At 40.2% G+C, this 25,761-nt stretch overlaps 2 protein-coding genes across 2 annotated transcripts; both read right to left on the bottom strand.

Annotated features, from left to right (window-relative positions):
* Positions 1-1,506: 1,506 nt before the first annotated feature.
* Positions 1,507-14,699, bottom strand: pi4k2b (phosphatidylinositol 4-kinase type 2 beta). The gene is made up of 11 exons (XM_026169937.1): positions 14,136-14,699; positions 9,552-9,703; positions 8,967-9,047; positions 8,664-8,783; positions 8,355-8,486; positions 7,320-7,473; positions 6,997-7,064; positions 5,657-5,759; positions 4,560-4,693; positions 4,399-4,458; positions 1,507-2,860 (listed from the first exon to the last, which is right to left on the bottom strand). The coding sequence occupies exons 1-11, from the start codon at positions 14,488-14,490 to the stop codon at positions 2,687-2,689; spliced, it is 1,533 nt and encodes a 510-aa protein (XP_026025722.1). The 5' UTR covers positions 14,491-14,699; the 3' UTR covers positions 1,507-2,686.
* A 1,977-nt stretch (positions 14,700-16,676) lies between these two features.
* Positions 16,677-18,573, bottom strand: LOC113023679 (cysteine-rich protein 1). Its single transcript, XM_026169936.1, has 4 exons — positions 18,250-18,573; positions 17,286-17,380; positions 17,119-17,173; positions 16,677-17,020 (listed from the first exon to the last, which is right to left on the bottom strand). The coding sequence occupies exons 1-4, from the start codon at positions 18,290-18,292 to the stop codon at positions 17,010-17,012; spliced, it is 204 nt and encodes a 67-aa protein (XP_026025721.1). The 5' UTR covers positions 18,293-18,573; the 3' UTR covers positions 16,677-17,009.
* Between the last annotated feature and the right edge of the window lie 7,188 nt (positions 18,574-25,761).

Raw genomic sequence — 25,761 nt, 5'->3', positions numbered from 1 at the left:
CAAACCTAAGACACTGTACCAACCCTCAAACATGATGGTGGCAGCATCATGCTCCGGGGGGAATTCTTCAAATTTTTCAGCTTCACCTCAAATCAACACTTAGAGAAATCTAACTTGGACAGAGTTGAGTGTTCCAGCAGAAAAATAACCCTGAACAGACATCAAACTAGTTTTAGAATGGATAAAACAGGTGAACATCAAGCTTCTGGAATGGCCCTCCCAAAGCTTCAACTTAAAGCCAATTGAAAATGTATGGATTATGCTTAAACACCAAGTCTATTCCAGGAAACCGACCAAATATCCAGCCAAAATTATGTCAGAAGTTTGTTGATTGCAACCAAGAGCGACTTGCTAAGGAACATTTAACCAAATATTAGTGGGTTGTGTGTATATATTTGACCCAGTATGGATCAGATAAAAATAAAAAATAAACTCAAACTTGACTTTTGAAGTCAGTAAAGGTGTATGCTGTACAATCATTCCACCGTGGATAAAGAGCCGTTTAAAAAAGCCCCAAATTACCAGGACATTCATGCCCATGAAGAGTGTATGTAAACCTTTGACCACAGCTATATACACACACAAGCAGAGTACAGAATCATACGTTTGGTTATTATAGTGTTTTAAAAGACCTGGTACTCTATTTTAGAAGACTGCCTATTTTTTTTGTGGTGACTTGAACCCATTAACCTGAGGTTATAAAGAAAACTTTCCACATGAGGGCACTGTTGTGCAAGGCTCCGTGTCACACTACTGCTAAGATGACGAGACATCCTGGTAGTATTGCAACAGCTCTTTTCACATTTTATTTCCTCTCCAGATGTGTGTCACTTCTTAGCGAGAATGTGTGGTGACCTTATTCAGCTGTGCTTCACATCTACCACCACCTTGGTGTATATTGGTTTGAAAACCTCTGCTATACAAAGAACACATGCCACAATTTCAAGGCACACCTGTAGGAAATATTCTGTTTCTCGTTTGAATGACATCACTGACATTCTCGATTGGTCAGATGAACCCGGGCACCTTTTTGTTTTTTTGCTTTACAAAAGGCCCCATTAGCTTGTAATCTTAAACCACTCCCTTTGTCACTTTCACACTATTAAACATTTTCCATGGCTCTGGTTTAGATCTTGTACCTTTGCAATCGGCAAAGTTTCTCTCAGAAAACCTTTAATTGCTGATAACCTTTTTAATAATTTCTCAAGCTAAAAATTCACTGATTTCAATATTTTGCGTGTGAAGATCTGTTGTTTTTGTTTTCATCCTTATTACCTGGATATCTTTGGGCTTTAGCAGGTTGGGTGGGAATTACTGTTGACATCTTTAATCTTAAAGTCAATAGGCATTAATCAGGTGCATGAGAACTGTCATCCTGCAGATAGAGCTCTGCTGAACATACCTTTGTCACTGCTGAACTCCAGCTTGGTGCACTTCATTCTTTATGCCTTCAAATTAGCCTTTTCCTATAAACTAGAACATGTACTAGTGACAACTACAAAATACTTGATTTTGCCAAATTTTATTGTTTTTTTTTAATCTGTTAAATATACAACTTATCCCATATAGTTGCAGAGTTGGAATAAAAACTTCAAGATGCATACATAAGAAAACAGAATGGCATCAAGCAAGTCTCCTCAATTTAGTTTTTCCTCTTCACAGAGTACAATATAAAAAGCAAGGAGAGTTGCGACCCCCCCCCCATGCCAGAAGATTCAAGAGAAAGCTGCTTACCAGCAATTAAATACAAGTCAAACAACAAATACATTCATAGTAATGAGAAGTCTATTTCTTACAGAATTCTCTTGTACTGAAATGTTTAGGAGCAAAATTCTGTGTATAAACGGTAAACAGATTACATTCAAGCGAAGTGTTTATTCGCAGTCCTCCACTTCCTACAAATTCAAGTTTCAACAATTTTCTTGTCTTGAAGCTCTTCAATATTCCTTCAACAAAGACTTTGGCAGCACTGAGAATTGAAGACACTGTCTTTGTTTAACACGTGGTTTTAAAGCTGGGTAAAGTGTGTTTTGGCCCAGCTGGGTGGAACTGGTCAAACACTTCCAGCAGTGTAAGTGCACATCTATATTTCACTAAGTAATCCTATAAGGCAAAGCAAATATTTTGGACTTTATCCCAGATGAGGAATAATGTCGACCAAGAGAAACTTCTTTAAGATTCCCAAACACTACCAGGACCACTGTGCTGTTAGCTTGTGGTATTTAGGTGCTTGCTCTTTGGCCATCAACGCACTATATTATCGAGAGACCTTCAGTAGGTAGCTTGAGTGGTTTGAAAAAAAAAGAAAAAAAACAACAACTTTCAGCTTCCTAACAATAAACAAAGCCCACCTCTGTGAAAAAGCTGATTATCTAATCAAGTTGCCATACAGTAACCACAAACAGCCCCAAGGTCTCTCTAGGAGACGGCGGTATGCTAATCTCTCCAGCTCCCACGGTTCCCTGCACTCTCCTCAAATGAGGAATTGGCCTCAAGTCAATTTCCTCACAAAATATTTCTCATCTTATTTTCCATCATCACCGTATCCTTCTTCACTTCCTTCCTGCCGAGGACAAATATGAACAGTTTCCAGTGTAAGCTTCTCTCTCACTTTCTTTACGTCAGGAGTGATGTGTGGACAAAAAGCAGATGCTTCTCCTCTGCTCCCCTCGTCATCCTTCTCTGACTACCAGGAGGAAAAGAATGGCCGCTTGCAGTGGAAGGTTTGTGTAAACGCATTCCCCAAAGTGACCACACGACCTTGGCCACCTGAGCGGCTGCGCTCCACTACCACCCGAGGCATCTGAACCAGTTGGAGGGGGCTCTTCCCGTCCTTCAACGCCTGGGTCAGGTTCAACACCTGGGAAAAGACGGTGCATTAGTTGTGCAAAAGCAACTCGAAGTTTTTAGAGAATATGCAAACAACTTATTGGAAATATGAAACAGTCTGTGCTTACATATTATGCATGTGACATGGCTTTGATAAAGGACAGTAATACATAAAAACTGCAGTTATTATTAGCTACTTTCTCCACAGCCAGGTCATTTTAATATCTGACAAAAGTTAAATAATTAACTAAAAGTTAAAATAAATAAATAAATTACAAAACAACTGCACTACAGGACAGTCTTGAGCCATCCCTCATTTTGTTATATTTTGCTTGGAAAATGGGAAATAAGTGCAGTGATCAGTGAAATGTGCAAACATGTGTGGAAATAGCACATGAAGCAAACACAGAAATGGTGAAATTCTGACAAGCTTGCAAATTTAGTACAAGCACCTTTATTCTTCAAAACAGGCTCTATTTTAGTAGTTTTCAGGAATAATTCTCCAGGCTTCTTAACATTGAAGCTCTAATCTGGACGTTACCTGATTTTCATCCATTTGTTTCCTGCCTCTGTCTCACACTACTTCAATAATATTGAGGTCCAGGCTCTGAGGATACCAATCCATAACTGATAGCATTCTATTATGCGTTTTCTACCCAGGTGTGCTTTCACTGCACTGGCAGTGTGTTTGAGGTCAATGTAATGCTGCAAATAAGCTACTGCCAATCAAGGCGCTTTCCAGATGGTACTGCACAGTACTTTTCTGCGTTTATAATTCCATCAATTCTGACAAGATCCCCCACACCACTGACGGAAATTCAGCACCAAACTATGACAGAGCCTCTACCACATTTAACAGATGCTGCACACATTCACTGTTGTACCTCTCTACTGATGTCCTCCATAACACTCCAACGACACTGACTAGAACTTAAAATGTTAAATTTACATTCAAAATTCACAAGACCCGTTGTTCACAACAGGTTGTTGTACAAAAGTCCAGTTCTTGTGTAACTTGGCATAACTCTGCCTTTTCACCCTCTTTCCCTTCTTTAAGAAGGGCATCTTTACAACAGTAGATGGATCAATTGACGGGTCAGATGTTTATCTCAGGTCCTTGGGTCCTGTGTTATGCCTTTGTTGGATTTATTCATTTTTCTTAAGGACATGACTTTAAGCACTTTAAACCATATTAAAGAATTCCAATAGGGAAGGAGAACAAAAATACAAAGAATTGAGAATGACTCAAATCCTGCACAGTATTGTTCACTAATATAACATGTTTTTATTATTAACTGCTTGCTGAGAGAAGAATAGAAAGACTGAAAGGTGAGACAGGACAGTGGCTGCAGATGCAAAATTAGGGTAAAATGTGTGGTGAAGACGTTACAGAGCATACAAAGTGACAGAAAGTAGGCCATGAGAGGAGAAAGGAGAACAAGGTAGGATATAAAAGGAACAGGCAGAAAAAAATAAAATAGAGGACAGAACAGTACAAAGTTAAAAAAAAATGACTAGAGGAACATTAAAGTACTCATTAAAAATAAAAAATAAATTACAAAAGCTCACCTGTCCTCTCATGACGGACATCTGTCTCTCAAACATGGTTTTGTCAAAGCCTTTATCTGTCTGAAAACAGAAAACGACTGATATTAGCTGATATCCTGCAATTAAGAATTCAAAAATCTAGAAACAGATTAAAAAGGAAAGCTTATGAGAACATCTCATACCTTGAACATCTCATAGAGGTCCTCACAGAGATCCTGAACAAAGTTCATGTCAGAGAGGCGGGACAGCACAAGGTCTCTGGTCTCCTGGGAGAAGGGTACCTTGGCCTGAGGAAGCCATGCCCAGTGGAATGGATCTGTTAGGGGGACAACACAAATGTTTCCGTCTGTATAGCCTTTCACTGTCACTGAACCTATAACTATCATTGTATTTGATAATAAGGCCACATGTAGGATTGTTTAGTGGCCTAATTTTTCTTTACAGTTTATTTTTTTTTATTGTAAAAAATTCTTTAATTCTTGCCAGAACACAGATGACAAGATTCTACCATAAGAAGAAAAGGACTGAAATCATCCAATAGCAATGAGATTATCAGAAAATTAAAGGAACTGTCTGTGGCAGTGTCCAAAGGTAAAAATCATACCATCACATCTACAACTTACTAATTGCAACACTTTATCAAGTTCACAGATTAGTACAATTTTACAAGCTCTTACGTTAGTTTTACATCAGGAAAAAGCCAAGCTAGTAAATTCCTCCTATTTACAACCTTGGTACTAAGATAAGCTAATTGTATTGTCTAATCTGGACAGCGGGTCTAAAAGTAGTATACATCTCAAAAAGTATGCAAATAAATCCCCTTTCAGACATGCAGTCCCCTCCAGTAATTTCATGGTATCTCAATGTTTTGTCTTCAAGTACAATGAAACTTGTGGTGCAATATAAATGCATTTGTGCATCACTCAGTACACAGCACAAGTCTAAACTGCATGCAGTCACAGTGCCTGGTTCTGATTTGTAATGAGAGTAAGACTTTTAGCTGTGACACATTTTGCAAGAGAGATCTCCTAAAGCCCATGTGAACAAAGAGCCGGGTCAACCATCAATCACTGTGGCACAGAAAGATACTTTAAACACTCAAATAAAAGTGCCTTTTCACTTTGTGTTTTTCAGAAGGTTATGTTGACAATACCCTTTCCTACAAGTGCAATGAGTCTTTTTAATGAGTCTTTACATGAAATCGCACATGTAAAGGGGCCCTCTCATTACTGTCACTGACAGAGATGGTGAGCAAAAGTGAAATAAGTGATAAACATACAGGCTCTCCATTCATCCGGGTGTTTAAAGGGGAAGGCCAGGCCGTTGTCAATTGCTGCAATCTTGATGCAGGAGTCCTGAATGTTCTCTGTCCATTCTGCATCCTGCAGCATGAGGGAGAAAAAGATTAAAGACCTCAAATTCATTAAGTGAGTAAATTATTAATGACTGATGACCAAGTTGGTTATTGATTGAGGGGTGATTACTGCCACACATAAATGACAACTTTTGTCATTTATCGGCAAATCGAAAATAATGATTGATGATAGGTAACAAAGACGTACATCAAGTTTGTTCCATGCATTTGTGAGTCTAGTTTGCACATACACAGAAGCAAAACCAACATAAGGTGTGTTCTGGTTTAAAAATATATAAGTGTTCATGTCTGTGAAGGTTCTCAGTCATCCAGGTCATCGTAGTCAAAGGAGCTTGCAAAAGAAAAGCGTCTGGACTTCTTTAAGTTGCTTGAAGACGTTTCACCTCTCATCCGAGAAGCTTCTTCAGTTCTAAGGTCAAATGGTGGAGAGTCCCAGATATAAACCTAGTGGGAGTGACCCCCCACAGAGGGACAAAAGGACCCCCCTGATGATCCTCTAATCGCCTGAGCCAAGGTGTGAAAATGGGTGTGGGTCCCAATCAGCCAGAGTTTCGGGTGTGTTCATTGTGAAACATGGCCCCACCTTATCATGCGAATTCCTGAGATCAGATGGCCCAGGATGTGAGTGGGCGTTAAGGCGTCTGGGAAGGGATCTCAAAACTGGATTATAGATGGCAGACAGTTGGTGTCGTAAACCACCGCCTCTGTTCAAAGATGGTCACTCACAGTGGACATAGATGGCTTCTTTCACTCCTCTTTCAAACCATCTGTCCTCTCTGTCCAAAATGTGAACATCGGCATCCTCGAAAGAGTGTCCTTTATCCTTAAGATGCAGATGGACTGCTGAGTCTTGTCCTGTGGAGGTGGCTCTTCTGTGTTGTGATAAGGTGGGGCCAGGTTTCACAATGAACTCACCCGAAACTCTGGCTGACTGGGACCCACACCCATTTTCACACCTTGGCTCAGGCGATTAGAGGATCATCAGGGGGTCCTTTTGTCCCTCTGTGGGGGGTTACTCCCACTAGGTTTATATCTGGGACTCTCCACCATTTGACCTTAGAACTGAGGAAGCTTCTCGGATGAGAGGTGAAATGTCTTCAAGCAACTTAAAGAAGTCCAGACGCTTTTCTTTTGCAAGCTCCTTTGACTATAAGTGTTCATGTGTTTCAACAGAGTTAAGCGAGGTGAATGCGTGCTTGGTGAACAGTCTGAACACACCTCTGTCATGTGGTAAATTACCTCACCTTTTGTTCTTCTCCCTCTCCTTCTCCTGGTGTCTCGTACTTGATCAACCAGTTGTCATTCCCTCGATCTAACAAGGAAAACAAACAGAAACAAGTTTTGATACGCAGAAATGAGAGGGAAGACAGAGCGATGTCAAAGATAGCAAACAGCTGTTGTGCGCAAGCATATACTAACTTAAAATAAATATGAAGATCAAAGGAATTTTTATCATAACCAGTGTATAACTAAATCGAAATAAAGCTGCCAACACTGTAATGAGACTACAATGACGGATCACTTCAATTTAAACCATTTATCGAAATGTTAACACGTGCACGCCTACCTGTGTTTCTGATAACATAGTCCAGCACCACCAGCCGCTCAAACTGCGACTGCAGCTGCTTCCTGATATTCTCTGGCAGTGGTTCTGCCTCAAAGCGTCGCAGCCAGTAGTCGGCTTCACGATAACCCTCCACAAACAGCTGAAATGAGCCCACCTGGTAACACACAGAGGCGCATATGGCATGAATGCAACTAACATACCCATTAAAACAAAACACTGTATAGCAATGTTCACTGCTCTGAGAACAGTATGTAGACAGTTTAAATGGAAATGATGTGGTGTGCAGTGATATTACAAGTGAAGCTGTAATGTCGAAAGGCTGAAATGTCAGCTGTGCCTGACAGTTGAAAATATGCAGTCAGTTTCCTCATATTTACTTCCTCGAAGACACTTCAGCTATGTTTTCACATCATCTTAACATCCACATATCTTTAGATCACCCACAAGACTGTCTCACGTAATAAACAGCCAGGAATGAAATACCTGTTATACATGTTTTTGATTAAAAGACAAAACTGATATACGATTACAGTTCACAATACAAGAGATAAATATATCCAGTAAGTATTACAGCTCCTGAAAAAGAACATGGCTTAAAGCAGAAACAACATTTATGGTTCTGATGGCCTTTTATCTAAACACATTGTTCTTCTTCAACACAAAAATAGTGTGGCATGATTCCTTTTACCGTTCTCTACCATCAGTGGCTATTCTCAGCCCTCCACTCACTGATGCAACAACTCTTGTATGTTATAGAGAAGCAGTCAGTGTACATATGAATAGAACAAATCTGACAAAGAACCTATTAACAAATATTGAAACAAGAAGATTAGAATTTGTTTTAACCAGTATGAGTATAGGTTTTCCTGTATGTGGCTGTGTTTTTGCACAAATACAAAGAGAAAGCAAGGAAGCAAGAGGAGGAAACGACACAGGAATGAACAAGAGAAAGGTCAAGATTCCAAGCTCCTCATGAATTGCTTATAGTAAACAAATGGTGACGTTAGACTGTGACGGTTTAAAAGTCTTTGGTACCTTGGGTGGGAGGCCCACTCTGTGGAAGCGTCGCCCCACTTTGGGGACTTTCTCTAGGGCGTACTTCTTCCCCCTGGACTTTGCTCTGTCTATGGCGTTGTAGTGGAATGTCTCACTGGCCAAATACACCACCTGATAAAATTTAGATAACACTGGTTTACTTTGAAACTGTGACCACTGCTGAACAGAAAGAAGAGCACAGAGACCCTAATCAAATCCAGATTAATTCAAGTGTTTACTTATACTGGGTTTTGGAGATTACATGTTATTAATTCAAAAACTCTACAGAGAAAAAAAAAAAGCACACACCTTGGTTTTTGGCACCACACCAAGACAGAGTTTGGTGTCAACCAGTGAAGCAGCAGCCTCTGACAGATAACCCTGGTTAGGTAACAAGCACCCTCGGCCAAAACAACATGGACAGCAAAGCTAACAACAGAGACAGACATGGGGGAAGTTTTACAGATGAGGTGTTAATATTACCCTACTTTTTTTTTTTTTTTTGTTTAATCTTACTCACTGTGTGCAGCCATTAAAGTAAAATGAATGACAATATATATCTTAATAACTTTTCAGATGTTTAAAAAAGGTGATACATGTGACAGAAAGTACCTTGTGAAAGTATTTGGTCCATTTTGGATTCAGATGACCATAAGGTTCCTCTGACTTTGGTTTAAAAACACCAATGATTTTCTGTAAATAAAAAACAAAACAGAGTGATACATTTGTTTTTTTTCTAAACTTGCAATCTGACATACAGCCCAGGTCAGAAAACAGAAAGAGTGAGAACTAATTTTACCACGCATATTAGTGTTGCTTCAAGCTCCTTACAAGCACAATTAAAAAGCCAAAGACTAATAGTGTAACTATAAGCAACAAATGTAAAGCGTGAGGAATGCGTCTGACATCTTGGGCTCACCATCTTCCCAGTAATTACCTGTAGATGCCAGTGATCTGCTGTTATCAGCTGAACCATTGCTTTTTGAATAATTAAACAAGAATCATAATCCTGTGGATTTCCATATTCCTTCTTCCTAATTTACAAACTCTTATGATTAAAGCAATTAATGTTTTGAAAAAAGAAAAGATAAATGTTTGGAAATGTTGCTAATCTACTGATTTATATTCTTCCTCCAAGTTTAGCCCATGAACCTTCCTTCGCTTGTCATGAATCTGTGTCATTTGTACCAAACGTACCCCTTTTGGGTCTTTGACAAAGTAACTCCCACTTGAGCCCTGGGAAATCCTCTCTGGAAAGACGCCACTCTCAATGGCTTGCTCTGCCCTTTGGATAATATCGGCAAACTCGGGGTCGTCAGGGAAATGGTTGAAATCTCCACTGTTGGTACCTAGAAGGGGAATAACTCAAGATTACTTTGATTTATTTTTACATTGTATACAACCAGAACTTGCTACAATTAAACAAATGTATTTTCTTAAGAACTAGAACAATAAGATCGCATTTACAATTACATGTCCATTGCAAAATATGGCATTAAGTAAACATCAAGAGGTTTCTCTGCATGGGTGTTATGTTTTGGTGTTTAGGACCATCAGATACCTTTGAAATGATCATGAATGAGTTATTTACATTATACATGCTGAAAAATCAGTGGTAAAAAATAATAATTGCAATCTCCCTCACAGAGACTACTGTAAACTGTCCGTTACCTCACCCATCTCACCTCCTGATTATTCTGTTCTAGGCAGTGGGAAACTGGAAGTGTTCCCATTGCACACTGTGCAAAGGGTGGGATAAAACAGGTGGCCAAGTCTATCACAGGAATCACCCACAAAGGAATACACAAACACACATTTAAGAGGAATTCCAAATCGCATGCCCATATTTTGACTGTGTGTACACTATCACAGAGAATTTACCAACTAAACTTAAAAAAAAATTGGTCTAAACCAGTGATTCCGCCACTTGTTAAAATCTGGCATTTTCTACTGCCTTGCAGATCAAACGTCATTCTCTTGAAATCACTGCTCTCTGGTGAATAGTGCCAATTATTATTTTGATAAAGGTCCAAACACATGACATGGCAGATCATAAGTTCTCCTCCTTGCACAGGGCAGAACGATCAGCTGACAGAGACCCATGCTCTGTATCAGTCGCACTAAAGTCACAGTGGGATGCAAGGAGAGATAAAGTCACAGACATGTGGTAGGTGCTATAAAAACAGGGACAGGACAGTCAACATGCCAAGGGTGACCGATAAGGAGTAACAAAGGTAGCTTCAAAGCTAGTTTAACTGTAGGGCCCAAGAGAACCTAATTAACACGAGGAAGAAAAGAAAGAGTGATAAGCAAACGTTACATAATTAATCTGGATTGTTTAAAACAGTGAATACTTGTCAAACCTAGTCTGACCTAGTATGGTCCAATTACTCCTGAACAAATACATGAAAAGTACCCAGAATCATATGTTAAAAGTCAAACTCAATTTAACTTAACGGGGAGGTTCAGAAGCAAGCACGGTGGCACGGTGGTTAGCACTGTTGCTGCACAGCAAGAAGGTCCTGAGTTCAATTCCAACATCAGGCCGGGGTCTTTCTGTGTTTGCGTGGGTTCTCTCCGGGTACTCCGGCTTCCTCCCACCATCCAAAGACATGCAGCTTGAGAGGATAGGTTAATTGGAAAATCCAAATTGCCATTAGGTGTGAATGTGCGAGTGAATGTGAGCGCGAATGGTTGTCTGTCCCTGTGTGTTGGCCCTGCGACAGACTGGCGACCTGTCCAGGGTGTACCCCGCCTCTCGCCCTATGACAGCTGGGATAGGCTCCAGCGCCCCCCGCGACCCTGAAAAGGATAAGCGAATGGATGGATGGGGAGGTTCAGAAAGTAAAGTGACTAACCAAGACCTCCTCATTACAGCACAGTACTCGCACCCTGCAGCCAATTATCTGTTAATGTTCCGGTAGCATACTATGCATTACTTTGATGCGTCAAAGGTATTTTGGTGATACAGTGGGGAGCTATCCAACATTAAGATGAAGACAATGTTGGATAATTCCTCCCACCCACTCCATGACATGCTGGTCAGTCACAGGAGCACGTTCAGTTAGAGACTGAGATTACCAAAAAGCATTACTAATAAAGTATTCTGATTAGGTAGGTGTTTATCATGTTGTGGCTGTAAGATAACTCAATAATTCAATAATAAGAAGAATTTAGACAGACTGATCTTTTCCTTGTATCTTCTCAATAAATGCTGCAAAGTTTCACTCTGCGTTTATATACCACTCTGCGGGTCATCGGATTCTTGGGGTTTTCTCCGCATTACTGTAGTCTTTACCTTGCAAAATAAAACAACTTGAGACAACTGTTGTTGTGATTTGGTGCTATATAACTAAAACTGAATTATTTGAAACAGAGGTTTAAGCTAGGCTGCACCTGTGTTTCATGCTCCATTTGGTACCTGCAAAGCAAACATCCTACTTTAAAAAGAATTTAAACTGTGCTGCAAATATTAAGCAATTTTATTGGGTAAATACTCCCATAAATTTCTGATCATGCTGTACGTGCACAATCTCTGAAGGCTAAGCTCTGAGTGGTTTTTGTGGATGTGGACCACACTGGGACAAGATGTCTGGCCATAAAGGTAACTCTGATCTCTGGAAAAGCTGTCCAAAAGTAATGACTTAAAAATAGCTCCATTTTGACTTTAGTATAAAAATCTTAACATAGTTTTAGATTGTGCTCTAAAACAGTAAATCTCTGATTTACTGTAAGGAGTTTGTAATCCAGTTCTGTGTGATGCAATATTTTATCTTCATTTAATTCCCAACAACAGGTCAAAGTGTGCTCAATCTATCATCTTGTATGATGACAGATCTACGCTTCCTGTGCGCAACCCTGGTGCTTATAGTCTGTGATAAGATCACTGTGGTGTATTGCTGCAGATGGCAGTAATGGGCCTTGTATGTCTTCCACTTCCCATTAGCTTCAACCTGTAGAAAGCCAAAGTAATAGTATATGCGCATATAGTACTTCCTTTCTCTCAATTTCCGTCTTCATCATCTTCAAACACTGTACTGGACTACAAAGTGTGTCTGCTAGCACAGGGGCATTATGCATATTTAATATCAGCCTCTCAGATGTCCTGGTCAACTAATGGGGCACACACAGCAGGAGTGTACCTCACTTATAACTTCAGAGACCTCCAATAGACATGCAGAGCACAAAGTGTGTGACATGGCACAACACTGGACTGTGAAAAGTGTTCTATAACTATATATTTAAGTTACAGCAAGCGCATAAAATTGATACAATTTGTCTTAAACGCTAAAACTGTTTCCCTCGAGTTTTGACAGTTACATGATAAAATGCTTCAACTTACTCAAGTTTATCAAAATGAACTTTACATAAAGACTATAACTATAAATAAACCCTGCGTGCTGTTTCTAGGCTCTTTGGACTGGTGACAAAGAAGGCAGCAAAAGATGGCATACGTGATGAAAAATAGAATACATTTATGGACGCATGCAAATTTTTACCAATTACTTTGTTAAAAAAAAAAAAAGCACTATTGCTATTTGGTTAATATTTCCCATGACACGTAAAGCAGAATTTAAGAGCTACAATTCACAATTAATTTACATGATATTTTTAAATGGCACAAAGTGCAAGAGAAATGGCTCTTAGTCAGTATTCTAACAATAATCTGTAAAACAGTTTTGTAATTTTAGAGGAGAAGATTATTGTTCTACAAAGGCCACAAGTAATGGGATGCCAACACTTGCCATTTAAGGCTCAGACTCTACCTGTGGCCTAGATTTCTGGCCATAATAGGACATGGATCTGAACAATAGATCTCTGTTGGGAGAGGCTGAATAACAGAAATGAATACAAATGCTCAGAATTTGTTTTGCAGAGGGAAAAAAGGAAAAAACAAAAGGTGGGCGGTATGAGGGGGAGTGTTGTTAAATCCAGTGAGCATTTAAGTCAGATTATGCCGCTTCCATAGCGACTAGGTCACCTTTTTCTTGGTCTTTCCCTGCATCCCCCACCCCCCCTTCTCATCATCCAAAACAAATCTGACAGAAACTTTAGTTGTTCCTGCTGGACAATCTAGTTCACAGCATAGCCTCAAATAATTTTATCACAACAAACATCTTACAACAGACCAGAATGTTCAAAAACCTCCTAGCTTGAGGAACAAAGATAATTTGGATGAAGGAGGCAATGATGTCAACCAGGTGGGCAAGAGTTCAATGGATGAGGCAGACTTATTTATTATCCTGGAAGTATTATAAACTGTTTGTTTGTTGTTGTTGTTTTAAAAACTTTTTTGTCATCATATTTGTAGCCTTGATTCTGTCTTGATTGTCAGACTAAAATATGGGTGATGACAAATTGAGCAGAAAATACAGACACGATACAGACTGCACACCAAGCCTTCAGTTCACCAAGTGCTGTGGAGAAACCGGGTACTTTTTTATGTAATGTGACACCAAGTTTGTGCTTTTTTAAAATTCTAATAATAACCAAAGTGTTGGTTCTCCAACAGCCTCAACAGACCTTAAGAGAGACCCAAACATTAAAAAGCCGCGTGAAATGCTCACTTCAGAGAGCTTACATAACATATCTATTTGACCACGTTGCATTACCTGTTATCACAACCGTAATCAGCCTGAGTAGGCAGAATTTTTCCAGAGCCATATGCATCAAATAACAAAATGTCAGAAAAGACATAACCCCTATGAGTATCTGAGTGTGGCTGTCTATTTATTAGTTTCATATACAACCATTTCAAAGGCCGTGATTTGAAACACTTACCCGGGGAGGCTAAAGCATCTTTATCCGAAGACGAGCTGTGCCTGTACCGCCTGCTTCGCTTTTCTTTTACACCTCTCGGAGACGACGAGCTTCCTGCTAAGCACGGTAACAGCAGCGCCTCTTCGCCGGAGCCCTCTGTCTCTAGTTCGGTCAACACGCTTTCACAAGAGTCCGAAATACGTATGGCACCACCGGGGTTCGCCCCAGTTGTCAGACCTATCCGGTTCCTGTCAAATAACACCTTTGGAGGGTCTATGGAGTGAAAGTTAGACTCCAGCACTGGCACCGCTCTTTCCCCCGTGTCCAGCACTGGCTCGCCGGTCTCTGTCTCTGTCAGGTCGCATTCTGACATCATTCTGACTCAGGCCCTAATACATACAGTTAAATATATATCGTATTGACTCAACTTCGTTTCGAGCTGTCAGCTTTTCATTGTAAGAACACGGCATGTATCCAAATCAAACAGCTACTGCTTTCACTCAACGATATGTCCACATAATCCATGGAGACCGTCTCCTCTGCTTCCTAGTTAGCTAGATGCGCATGCGCCACACAAAACGACGCTGCTGGCTATGAGTTGCCTTCAAGTACAGCTTGGAAAAGCCGAAGAAATTCAAAGACGTGAGCGAGCCCCCGTGTTTCAAATTCCCGGTTGACAAGTACACTCGAGAGCTTTACATCATTACTTCTGTTATTACCGTGTGACTAACGTAGTTGTCAATTTGCAAAGTCAGAAACAGAAACAAAAAAAATACAAATTAGGCTGTAGAACATGTCGGTCTATAAACACGTACCTTCCTACGCTATTTATTAGAGATTAGCTATGTTAAGTAGACCTGCTATCAAGATATCCTTTTCTGACCTGGCATTTATTTATTTATTTATTTGCAAAACAAATATATTCATAGTTTTGTCCTTTCTGTCTTCTTCTCCGGTGCTTGAAGAATTTCAAATTCATGAACTGAGTTAGAATTATTGGCACATGATAGGGCTACGTTAGTATTTCTTTTGTTTTATTAAAATGCATTTTCTAAGCTATTAATACAAAAATACTCTGGTGGTTACTGTAGTGGTTACTGTACAGGCTTTTCAACTGACTCGACGCAGTCCAGCAGTTTTATTCACGGCCACTAGATGTCAACAATATTACATAAATGAAAATGGTTGCAACGCATCGCCTCACAAGCAAAAATTGTCTAGTCTTTATACATTTTTTAAAAGTTACTGTAAAATACTTAAATACTATTTTCAAGTCGTCATCAAGTGTCATTGTTTGAAGTGTGGCAAGCATAGTTACTGGTTTAGAATGCCTCTGAAGTTAATATTGGATCCACACATGGGCCTTTCCCGCTGCCACCTCATGGTAAGATAATGACATTTTTTATTTAGCTCAATTTTCCAGTTTCGACCCAAGGTGAATTAATGCAAATTGAATAACCTCTGCATTAACTTAGCAAGGCTTAATATGGTAATTTTTCATCCCTCTGTTTTACTTTCCCCTCTCTCTCTTCCTGTCTCGCCTATAAATTCAAGCTCCCTCTCTTTTCTTTCAGTTCTGTCAGTGCCCCTCAATCACCCAGTGGTCTGCATAGCACCCACTCATCCCTCTGCCCCCCTTCCACCTATAATTCTGCCCTTCCACCACCACCCGTCTCTCTAATAAGGGAGTGTAGCTGAAACACTTGCAAATGAACAGTCAGCCAGCTGGTAACACAGCAGTCATGTGATCTATCAAGGTAGGGGGTTAGAGGGTGAAGGAGACATGGAAGGTGAGAGAGGCTTGGTGTGCTTGGGATAGAATATGGATCTGGAAAAAGGAGAAGGAGATGGACAGTTTTAAAGGCACACTGAAGGCTAGACAGGTATATCTCTGCTTACTCTTTGCTAGATGTCATAATAAACCCTCTCTCCCTTTGTCCATCTCCTCTCTCGATACTATTTCTTTTTCAGCCTCTTCACCCTTTATTTCAATATCCATCTCACCTTCAAGAGCAAACACCTGAAATGTCACTGGAGTGACACATGACACTCAACAGGAAAACGCATCAACCACATCTCTGTTTTGTTTTGTTTTTTCATATGCGTGCCAGTGTGTGTTTGAAAAAAAGAGAGCGAGAGCGTGTGCATCGAAACTGTGCACTTCACCCACCACTGGGTGACAAGCTCCTGCAGCAGTGAAGGCACACTGCAGACACACTGCTTGCACGTGCACGTGTGTGTGTGTGTGTGTGTGTGTTTGACAGAGAGAGCCCCATGTTTGCCTCACTGTAGCACCCATTCCAGTAGATTCTGCTGGCAGAAGATCTAGTTTACCCTGCCAACAGCAACCACTCTTATCCATTCCTGCTCCTTTCCCCTGGCGGCTTGATGGGGGAGAGAGGGAGAACCCTCTAGCCCAACTAATTTTTTACATGCATCTGTATTGTTGGTGATTAGAGTTTTTATTAGTTTGTGAGGGAACACAATCATGCCGCATGCCCAGAAATCTAAAAGTGTAAGCCCCTGATTGCAAAGTCTTAAAAACTTAGACATCTACCAGAATTTGATGCTGCAACATTCAAAAAATGTATTTATTTGCACTGACTCACACTTTTCTACATCCAAATTAATTTACATTACAAAAGTGAACAGTCACATATACATAGCATTGCCTAGTTCTACCACATTTATAAATATTTTAATTCGTCAAAAGGGAACAAAGAGAGCTCACTCTGTCCTATAAGGTTTACAGTATATTCCGGTCCTTCATTATTATTTATTCACTCCTTTATCTTTTGCCTTATATAAACCGGATCTTTTAAATGTCAGCATTTGTTCATTTTTGCCTCATCCTGGCTTTTGTTGAGGGGATATACTGTGCCACACCGACGTCAGTTACCTGTTACCTGTTAAGAAAGATTTACACAGAGAAAAGGCATTCAGAAATAGCGTGTGGTTGGCCAGTTGTGCGTGTTTGTGTTTTCATATTGAGATGGCAGTATACCTCTCGGTCCAAACATCTTCAGATAGCAGTGTGTACAGTATGGCTTCTCATCATACTGAAACACAACGAGTAACACATATTTATAGCATCATCCTACTCATTCAGTAAACTGCATTCATATTACTTTCCTTGAATACTTAATTGACTCAGTTGTTGTCCTTATATACCTCAGCATGTTGTCCAGGGGTGAGCTGTCTGTTACACTTCTGACACTTCAGACACAGAGGATGGTAGTCTCTCCCTAAGGACCTCTTCTTCTCACCTGCACCAAAGGAAGAGATGGACTAGCTTAATGAGAGGCAGGATCGGATATTTTTATTAATATTTAATTAAAAAGTCAAAAGGATTTTGCATCTCATACAATTTCTGATAACACAATGTCTGGATTTCATGTGTCTGGTTCAGAAGTTACAGACTATTAGCCTCATCAGTGCAAGTAGGCCAGAGACTGTGATGTTGAACTAAAAGTAGGGCAGGTCACATCAGAGAATTTGAACTTAGCTGGTGCATGAACAGGCGAGAAAAACTAACAGCAAAAATAACAACCAAAGAGGAATCTAACTGGTGGTTTGAGTCATTTTGTGGATCTAATGGCTAGGCCTGAATGTGGAAAAGGACTTGTTTAAAAGAGAGGGGAGGTAGGGAGGAAACCCAAAGAGCAGTGCATGCTCGTTTGGCTAGACCCACATCCTGTTGTTATCATGGATACGAGTGTGTGCATTTGTGTGCATGTGTGGTTCAAATAAAGCCAAAAGCCTTAAAAAGAAAGAGTGAAATGCCTTTTTTTGTCCTCTAAAAAGAAAATAGATAACAATTTTGCATTTAAGGAACATATTGATATCATTGCACTTTGTCTAATGTAGATAATAAGACTTTGCAGAAAGAAAACAAAACACAAGGTGAACCTCAATCTTATGTTAACTCCAAAAAATGCCCTTTATTAATTTTATTACACCTGGTTTCACCTGTTCATTATTTGTGCTTTATTTCAGATTTCAAGTTTTATGACAATGCCAAACTGATCTGCCACAGAGATGGTAGACAGACAGATAAAGAGCGTGTAAAGCAAGTGCCAGACAGAAAGAGGAAGACAATTGCATCGAGTTTAAAAATTAAACAGGTCAGACTTACCAAAGTAGACAGGCTTCCCGCAAATTGGACAGTAGCCTACCATGATAGTATCTAATTATTTATCAGTATATGCGTTTATGTGTGCACCTTTTTAGTCCACAGTGTCCTATGAGCGAAATCGCGTGAATACGGGTGTGAACTGAAAAGTGACAGGAAAACCGTTAAACTGTAGACATCTCAGCATCTTGTGCAGTCAAAACCAGGATGTGGTGAGACGTCACAGGAAGAGAGTAAACTTTGAGATTTGAGCAGTAAATGGTGTCATCAGTGGAAAAACTAGAGACAGGTAGTTTGTCTCTTTCATATATGTGTGTGTGTGTGTGTGTGTGTGTGTGTATATAATTTGATCATTTTACATATTTTAAATCACATTATTTTACAGTGAACTTTTCATATCTTCATATAATGTTTTGCGCACTCATCTATAACACTGTAAAGAGAGAAAGAAAGAAGGAACAAAAAACATCTGTCACCAGCTCAAATTCCCAGCTACCTTCTCCCTTTTCGTGCTCTTTTCACCCTCTTTTCTAGATTAAAAACAAGGATTTGAGCTCCTGAACTGAAAAGGGAAACTTGACACTTGTGCCTTTCTTTTCTTCTTTCTTTCTGTCTGTCTTCTTTCTCTCTCTCTCTCTCTCCCTCTGTGTGTGTGTCAAATACTCACACACACCTCCCGCTCACTGACTCACACAGACACCATACACCCATTTACACACACACATGCACTCACCAAAAAGGCCATCCTTCTGCTCAGTGACATCACATAAAGAGGCTGCAGCCAAAGTGCGGAGGGAGAGTCAGGGTGAGGCTGGTCTAGTGGAGGGACAGATGGGGCTGGGCAGCGGAGGCAGTTATCCCCTAGGGATAGGTGATGGAAGCAGACCTCGGGAGGGACAGGGGTGAGGAGAGATGAGCGAGACAAGGTTGGAGACAGTAGCCAACTACAGCTCAGCGGGGACAAAGACGATGAACTGTGATGAACTTTGTTGAGTGCAGAACAAGGCCACTGAAGTCACTGTGGAAGACAGGCAAATGTCTGTGTGGTTCGATTGCTATCACTGTCTGGGCTTATACATGGCTGAAATAGATGTTTAGCAGCATCAAGGACCAAAGACCAGACTCTGCAAGAGCTTCTTCCCCCAAGCAGTCCACTCACTACCACCAAAGGACTGATATACACATACACCTCTGCAAACACCTTACAATACTCACCAAAAGACTCAAAAACAACAAAAACTTCCGCTAATCCACTACAAACTGGACCTGGGAACAATATGCTTATTTTTACACTCAGTCTCATAGTTGCTGAACACATATCTAAATTATATTATATTTGCACATTTTCCATCTTGCACATGTCTTCGCCCTGTCTTGTCTACAATATCATGACAATAACTTCAACCTGGTATTCAATACCTACTGCACAATACACTTTGTGTTGTCTCTGGACTGTCTTTGTTTATAGTTATCATTATAGCATTGTATAGTTACTACTATAGTATTGTATAGTATTGTATAGTTAGTAATTAGTACCTTTTTATCCCTTAATTTTACCAAAATTTAGCATGTTATTTATTTGTAATTCTTAGTTTTATATCTCTTGGAGATATATCTTTTATATACTTATAAATGCACCTTGAGGGGCTTGGGGTGAAACAGCATTTCGCTACGTTGTATACTGTGTATACTGTGTATACTGTGTATACTGTGTATACTGTTGTATTGACAATAAAGCTCTTGAATCTTCAATCTTGAACTGAATCAAGGAGTATCCAGGAAACTATGGTGATGGAAGACTTATTCAGATGGTTTAGTTAATTAAGAGTACTTCAGAGCAAAATAACTCCATGTACTTTTTACTTAAGTAAAAGTTAATTAGGAATAATTAAAAGCTAAATGTTTCAGACACGGGGAGCATTATGCCATAAAACTGACTAGTTGTTTCTAATCCTTAAGGGGAATTCCACCAGCATACACATGAAAATCTATTTAAGGTCTTAGGGGGTGCTGCTACATATGAAAAAGTTTAGTGATGCTTTTTGTAGCTCTAGAGTGAGTAACTGAAATGTGACAAATTCTCTCCAGTGATATCTTTAAATTGAAAATTAAAAAGTGCAGGTGCAAAGTCAGAAAAAAGGGTGTTTTGTGCAGCGCACTCCTACTCCCCGTTCAATAATACATACATGTGCAGCTGCTAAAAGGGCCAAATATCACATTCAACTTAACAGTCAACAACTGTTCACTGTTAAGTTGCATTGTAAGATATGTTTGCGGTTGTTCTTCTGCAATAATTTTGACAAAAACACATCTTTTCTACCCTACATTCACAATTTAGATGATAGAAAAATGTTGTGGATTAAAAAAGTCCTATATTTGGAATATAATGCAAGAGTAAATAGTATATAGACACATGCATTCATATGTATTTTCAATACATAGTCAATGTTTTACAGTAAGTGTTTCTTTTTCAGCCTTTAGACGTGCCAAAAACATCTGCAAATCATTACTGCAGCTGATGAACTTCTGAAAACCATGGAATATATGTATTTCATCATTTGCATATTTACCGGCATCCCTCTCCTGTGTGTCATGCTTTGCAGAGGGATGGAATACCAAGTAGGTATTTCATCTGACCAGCTTTCCCTACAGGATAACCTATCATGTCTCTCCATCAGCATTCATTGTGTGTGGACAGTGCTTGGAGAGCTACATCCTGAATTAGAGGCCTGTATGCATGCAGTGTTTTTTGATGCAAATGATGATGTGCTTTTAATAGAGAGCAGATTTTGAATATGCAGAAAGAAAGAGAGACCGTTGTCATTAAAGCAAGAAGAAGCAAAAGATTTCCACAGGTTGAAATTGCAGAAAATTGAATACTGAAGGAAAGGGGATAGAATTAGGAAGAAAACAGAAGTGGAGCATGGAGAAACAGAAGTAATGTAATTGTGAACTAAGGAAAAGAAAGGAAAGAAGTGGAAAGAAGAGAGGAGGCGTTAAAACCACATTTCCCAGTGGATCTCTTGGTGAGGCTATGCTGAGAAAACTGCCAAAACTCTTAACAGACACATTCCCGTACTGGCAAGCACATATGCATGGTTCACTTCTGCCAAGTCATATGAGATACACCAACACACTGGATGGAGAGATGTGGGAATATGGTGTGTATGAAGTGAAGGATTTACAGTAACATTCAGTGAGTGGTGGAAAGAGACAGAGCTTGGGAAGACACAGAGAGAGAGGTAGAGAAACACTGGCTTCTCTCCTCTGTGTCCTCTGGTGGGTTGGATCTTGTATAGGCCAAACCCTCCGACGCCAGCTTTGAGAATTGTATGCAGAGGGGTGGAGGGGACACAGGAAGAGGCTCAGGAAAGAAAACGGCTGGAAGGATTCCTTCTTCCCACACATAAATGCACTCTTGATCACATGTGCGTACACATGAACGTACAGTCACACATATACACAGCCAAAAAGAGCCTTTGGAAGGATTCCTTTTTCCCCACTCACTCTCACACACCCACTAGTCATCACGTTTCAGCTCTTGGCATCCTTCTTTCTCCTCAAAGCCCAGAATATGACATGGCTTTAGGGTTGCATCTCAACTGCATACACATAGTCAGCCTCACAGTACAAGACATATGGCAAAGAAAATCAAGCAGCATTTCAAACATTTGACAAATGAAGATAACCAAAGGACCACATGGTGATTTAGTTGGTGGTAACTCTTTGAGGTGCAGAGAATGCCTTTTTGTTTTTGAACTTGCCTCTTTTCATTGTTGATGTATAAATATCAGTTTTCAAGATGAATTTTCTTTGCCTCTTTGATAATCACTAGATTGTTAAAGAAAGGGAAACAGCTCACGCCTTTGTAACCAAGCCAAAACTAAGTCTCTCACCCTTTGCTGTTACAAGCCTTTCTGGTGTGCATTTGGAACAGTCAGATGGATATTTTGGTTGCTTGCACTGTGGTGTGGTAAGCCATTCCTGGGGTGTGTTTTTCACAAATATCCCCCTCTGTGACAGTCTTCATGGAGTCAAACAATCTAAAGGCTATAATCCTCTACTAAGGGTACGAGTGGATGGAAAAGTCCGAAAAATAAGTCCTTGTTTTTCACTCATAATCTGGCAAAGCCCATAAGTCCCTTCATGCCTCTATGCAGTGATATGATTATAAATGGCAACTATTACTACATGATTAGTAGATGTGAGTGGCTGGGTCAGTCAGTTTTCATTCTGTTGTTTTTCTTTTTTGTACATGAGTCTTTGTTGTGTGTACATCAGCGACTGACTTATATTATGGTACCATAATGTGTGCACGTTTAAAATCTCCATAATGTAGTTTTAAGGTGAGTATAAAGTGAGTTGAGGATAGGAAAGTAGTAGTTGTGGTTAAGGTTAAAGAAAGTCATTATAATGTCCTCTGAATTCATGGGCTCGTGACAACCTCTGTGTGTGCGTGTGTGTGTGTGCGTGTGTGTGTGTGTGTGTGTGTGTGTGTGTGTGTGTGTGTGTGTGTGTGTGTGTGTGTGTGTGTGTGTGTGCATGAACAGTAAATTGAACAGATGCCAGTATTGCTTAGGCTTTCAATTCTCCATAGGGCTTATAAACAATACCAGTCCCCCAAATGTCTAATGTCGCTTCCAAAATGCCATCCCCGCACATGCAACAGACTGAGTACTAACACACACACACTCACCAAAAACTGAACATGATGCACAAGACAGCAAAAACTGTTGTGATAGCAAACTTCAAGAGCTGTTTAACAAACTGGAGTGAACAGATTTTTATGATGTTCTTCTTTGTAAGCGACAAGTTGGTCAGTCAGTTGATTGATCCTCCTCGTTTTGTTTAAATAAACCTAAGATATCCCAATAAATGTTGAATGGCTTATGATTTTGTTTGTGATTACATGTACAACTACAATTTTGTTGTACACGTACAATGACAATAAAGGGCTATTCTATTCTATTTTATTATTTTTCTTTACATATCTTTGCTGGCTTTTTCTCTAGTCCCATCATAGCCTAGCTAAAATAATACAACTGGTCGATGGATTTAGACAAATTTTGGTGCAGATATTTATATCCATCTCAGGGTGAATGGTCAGATTTTTCCTCTGGTCCCATAATAATAATAATAATAATTCAGAAAATTTTCTAATGTGCACCTAAATTTGGTTCATAACTAAATACCTGACACCCCCCCCCCCCCCCCCCCATCCCCATTCCCAGCAGACTGTGCTGTACTCTCTGCTTAGAATGTTTTCCACTACCATAAAACATTACATTTACCCAGCAAACATACCCATGTTGGCCCACAGTAAGTAGCTGTGGGTGAACTGTAGGGCTTTGTGGACAGGGCAAACCCACACTTATCCCACACAGGCCCAAACTGAGTGTGCCCACATGGGGCCCATGGCAGTTTTGCCTTTGGGACACCAGTATTGGTTATGGGCAAGCCTACTGTGGACTTCCACAATGAAGACCAGTGTGCGGCCACAGAAGGTTTTACCTTTTAGGTCCCCATAAAGGTTTTCTGTGGGTAACCTATTGTAGGCTTGCACAAAAATTCCTCACTGGCCCCTCCATGCCAATGAGGCACATACAGGCACCCACTGTGGGCCATTTAGGTCTGCCCTCAGGGGCCCACACAGGCCTGGAGTGGGCATGTTTGCTGGGTAGTGTCAGGTTAACAGAACTTTTAGCATGCCTAAACTTCTAGTCTTGTATTGTTACAACAACATGACAGTTTGATGAATCATCCAGCATTTGAAACTTTTGTAGTAGCGGTAGTAAAAAACACAAAACAAAAAAACCCACTGTGTCCAGCTTCTGAGCCAGCACTGTGAAACCAAGCTTTGTTCACGATTACAGAATTCAGTTTAAATTATAGTGGAAACTGGATGCTTTTCAAAGTTACAAAATAGGCCAGATTTCATTTAGGAAAATGTCCTCTACAATGATGCAGAAGATATTTTAGATATTTCTTTTCTATTTAATGTTGGAACCATGACAAACATGTTCGTCTTTGCTCTAAACATTTCACATAAAAATATCACCTGGCTGACAAATAAAGACTGTGGATCCAGTCAGAGCAGGTGGCCTAAGATGACTGGCTACCTATTAGCACAAAAAAGAGGAAAACTGTTAGAAATAGATAGAATAGAGTACCTATATACCCCAAAGGGAAAAGCTGCCATGAGCTCTCAGTCACTAAGTAGGGTTCTGACTGCACAGTGCTTGGTTCTCAAGGCTGGTCCCACCTATTGTTTAGATCTGCTTTAGGAAACAGTAAGGCAGGCAGAAGGAACGAACCTAATGTGTTGCTTCTTGCCTGTGCATTCTTGGCATAGCTTGTTGCCCTTTTCATTTTTTGACTGTGATTTTTTTCCCTCTTGCTTTAATAGTGAAGCCAAGGGTCCACAGCCAGCCAAGTCCCACCGCTCCAGTCTGGCTAAGCCACAGAAAGCCTGGCCTCCTCTACTCTGCTCTCTCTGTCTCCCATTCTCATCATATGTACTACAATATGTACCCCTCTCTCTTTCTATTTGTATGTCAATATACCTCCTCTCTTACGTCTCTTTCCTTCATGTTTGTCTATACTGGTCAGTCTGTCTTTTTGTCTCATTTTCTCCCCTCTTTCTTGTCTTGTTCTCTTCAAACACATGCACACAGACACACACAGACGCACACACACACACACCACCCTCTCTCCCTGCCTGACAGTCTGTCACAGCCAGCGGACTGGTTTAGCAGGCGGGGTTCAGCTGGGCTCCACAAACACATGGCACTCAATCTGCCTTCTTGTGTGTGCTGGAATGGTATTTCTTTCTCCGTGCTGTTTAAAGCTTTCTGTTTAATCTTCTTTTAATTTTATGGACATGTTTAAAAACAGTCAAGTATCTTTATGTTACACTGTAGACGGGCAAATGCGTACTTTTGTAGTGAAATTTATGTCTAAGGTTGGGGAGTTTCTCATACACAGGTCGTTTTAAATATCGTCGTTGTCACGTCTAACCTTCAAAAGCTGACTGCATAATGCTTAGGTAACACTGATATGATAAATGCAATGACGCGTCATCTAAAATTTAGTTGCTCTACAGAAGACATTTGGTCTTTTTTCAACATGACTGCAAGAGAGTTTGGATGTATCCAAAAGAGGCAGTGTAGACAATTTGCTCCTCTCTGCGTCTCAATTATAGATCAAGAGCCCCTTGTGTGTACAAAAAACAGAATTCGCCAACTCAAACAAAGCCTGCTTCCTCTTCTGCTCTGCTCTGTTCCTATATGATCAGCACCATTCATTCCGCCACTCAGACAGGAATCTAATTAGACCAGAATATCAACATTAAAACCTATCTGCCCCCCTCCATCCTTCTCTCGCTCTCTCTCTTTGTTTCTCTGCTCTTCCCTACAGCTGGTGAGAGTATGGTTTGTGGCTGCCCCTCCCCCAGGTTTTGAACAAGCCAATAAGAGAGCACGTCAGCAAAATACCCCCCCCCCCCCCCCCCCACAC

This window comes from Astatotilapia calliptera, chromosome 6 (genome assembly GCF_900246225.1).
Source record: "Astatotilapia calliptera chromosome 6, fAstCal1.2, whole genome shotgun sequence".
Taxonomy (NCBI): Eukaryota; Metazoa; Chordata; class Actinopteri; order Cichliformes; family Cichlidae; genus Astatotilapia; species Astatotilapia calliptera.
The sequence above is the reverse complement of the archived record's forward strand: the minus strand, read 5'-3'. Positions and strand labels throughout refer to the sequence as shown.

Coding starts and splice junctions, on each gene's coding strand:
- pi4k2b (XM_026169937.1), bottom strand. CDS start 14,490: ATGATGTCAGAATGCGACCTGACAGAGACAGAGACCGGCGAGCCAGTG. Junction 8,487..8,663: donor GTGTGGTGCCAAAAACCAAG/GTGTGTGCTTTT, acceptor AAATTTTATCAG/GTGGTGTATTTGGCCAGTGA. Junction 4,694..5,656: donor CCCGGATGAATGGAGAGCCT/GTATGTTTATCA, acceptor TCCCCCTAACAG/ATCCATTCCACTGGGCATGG.
- LOC113023679 (XM_026169936.1), bottom strand. CDS start 18,292: ATGGTAGGCTACTGTCCAATTTGCGGGAAGCCTGTCTACTTTG. Junction 17,381..18,249: donor CGGGAAGCCTGTCTACTTTG/GTAAGTCTGACC, acceptor CCTTTGGTGCAG/GTGAGAAGAAGAGGTCCTTA. Junction 17,174..17,285: donor CCCCTGGACAACATGCTGAG/GTATATAAGGAC, acceptor GTTGTGTTTCAG/TATGATGAGAAGCCATACTG.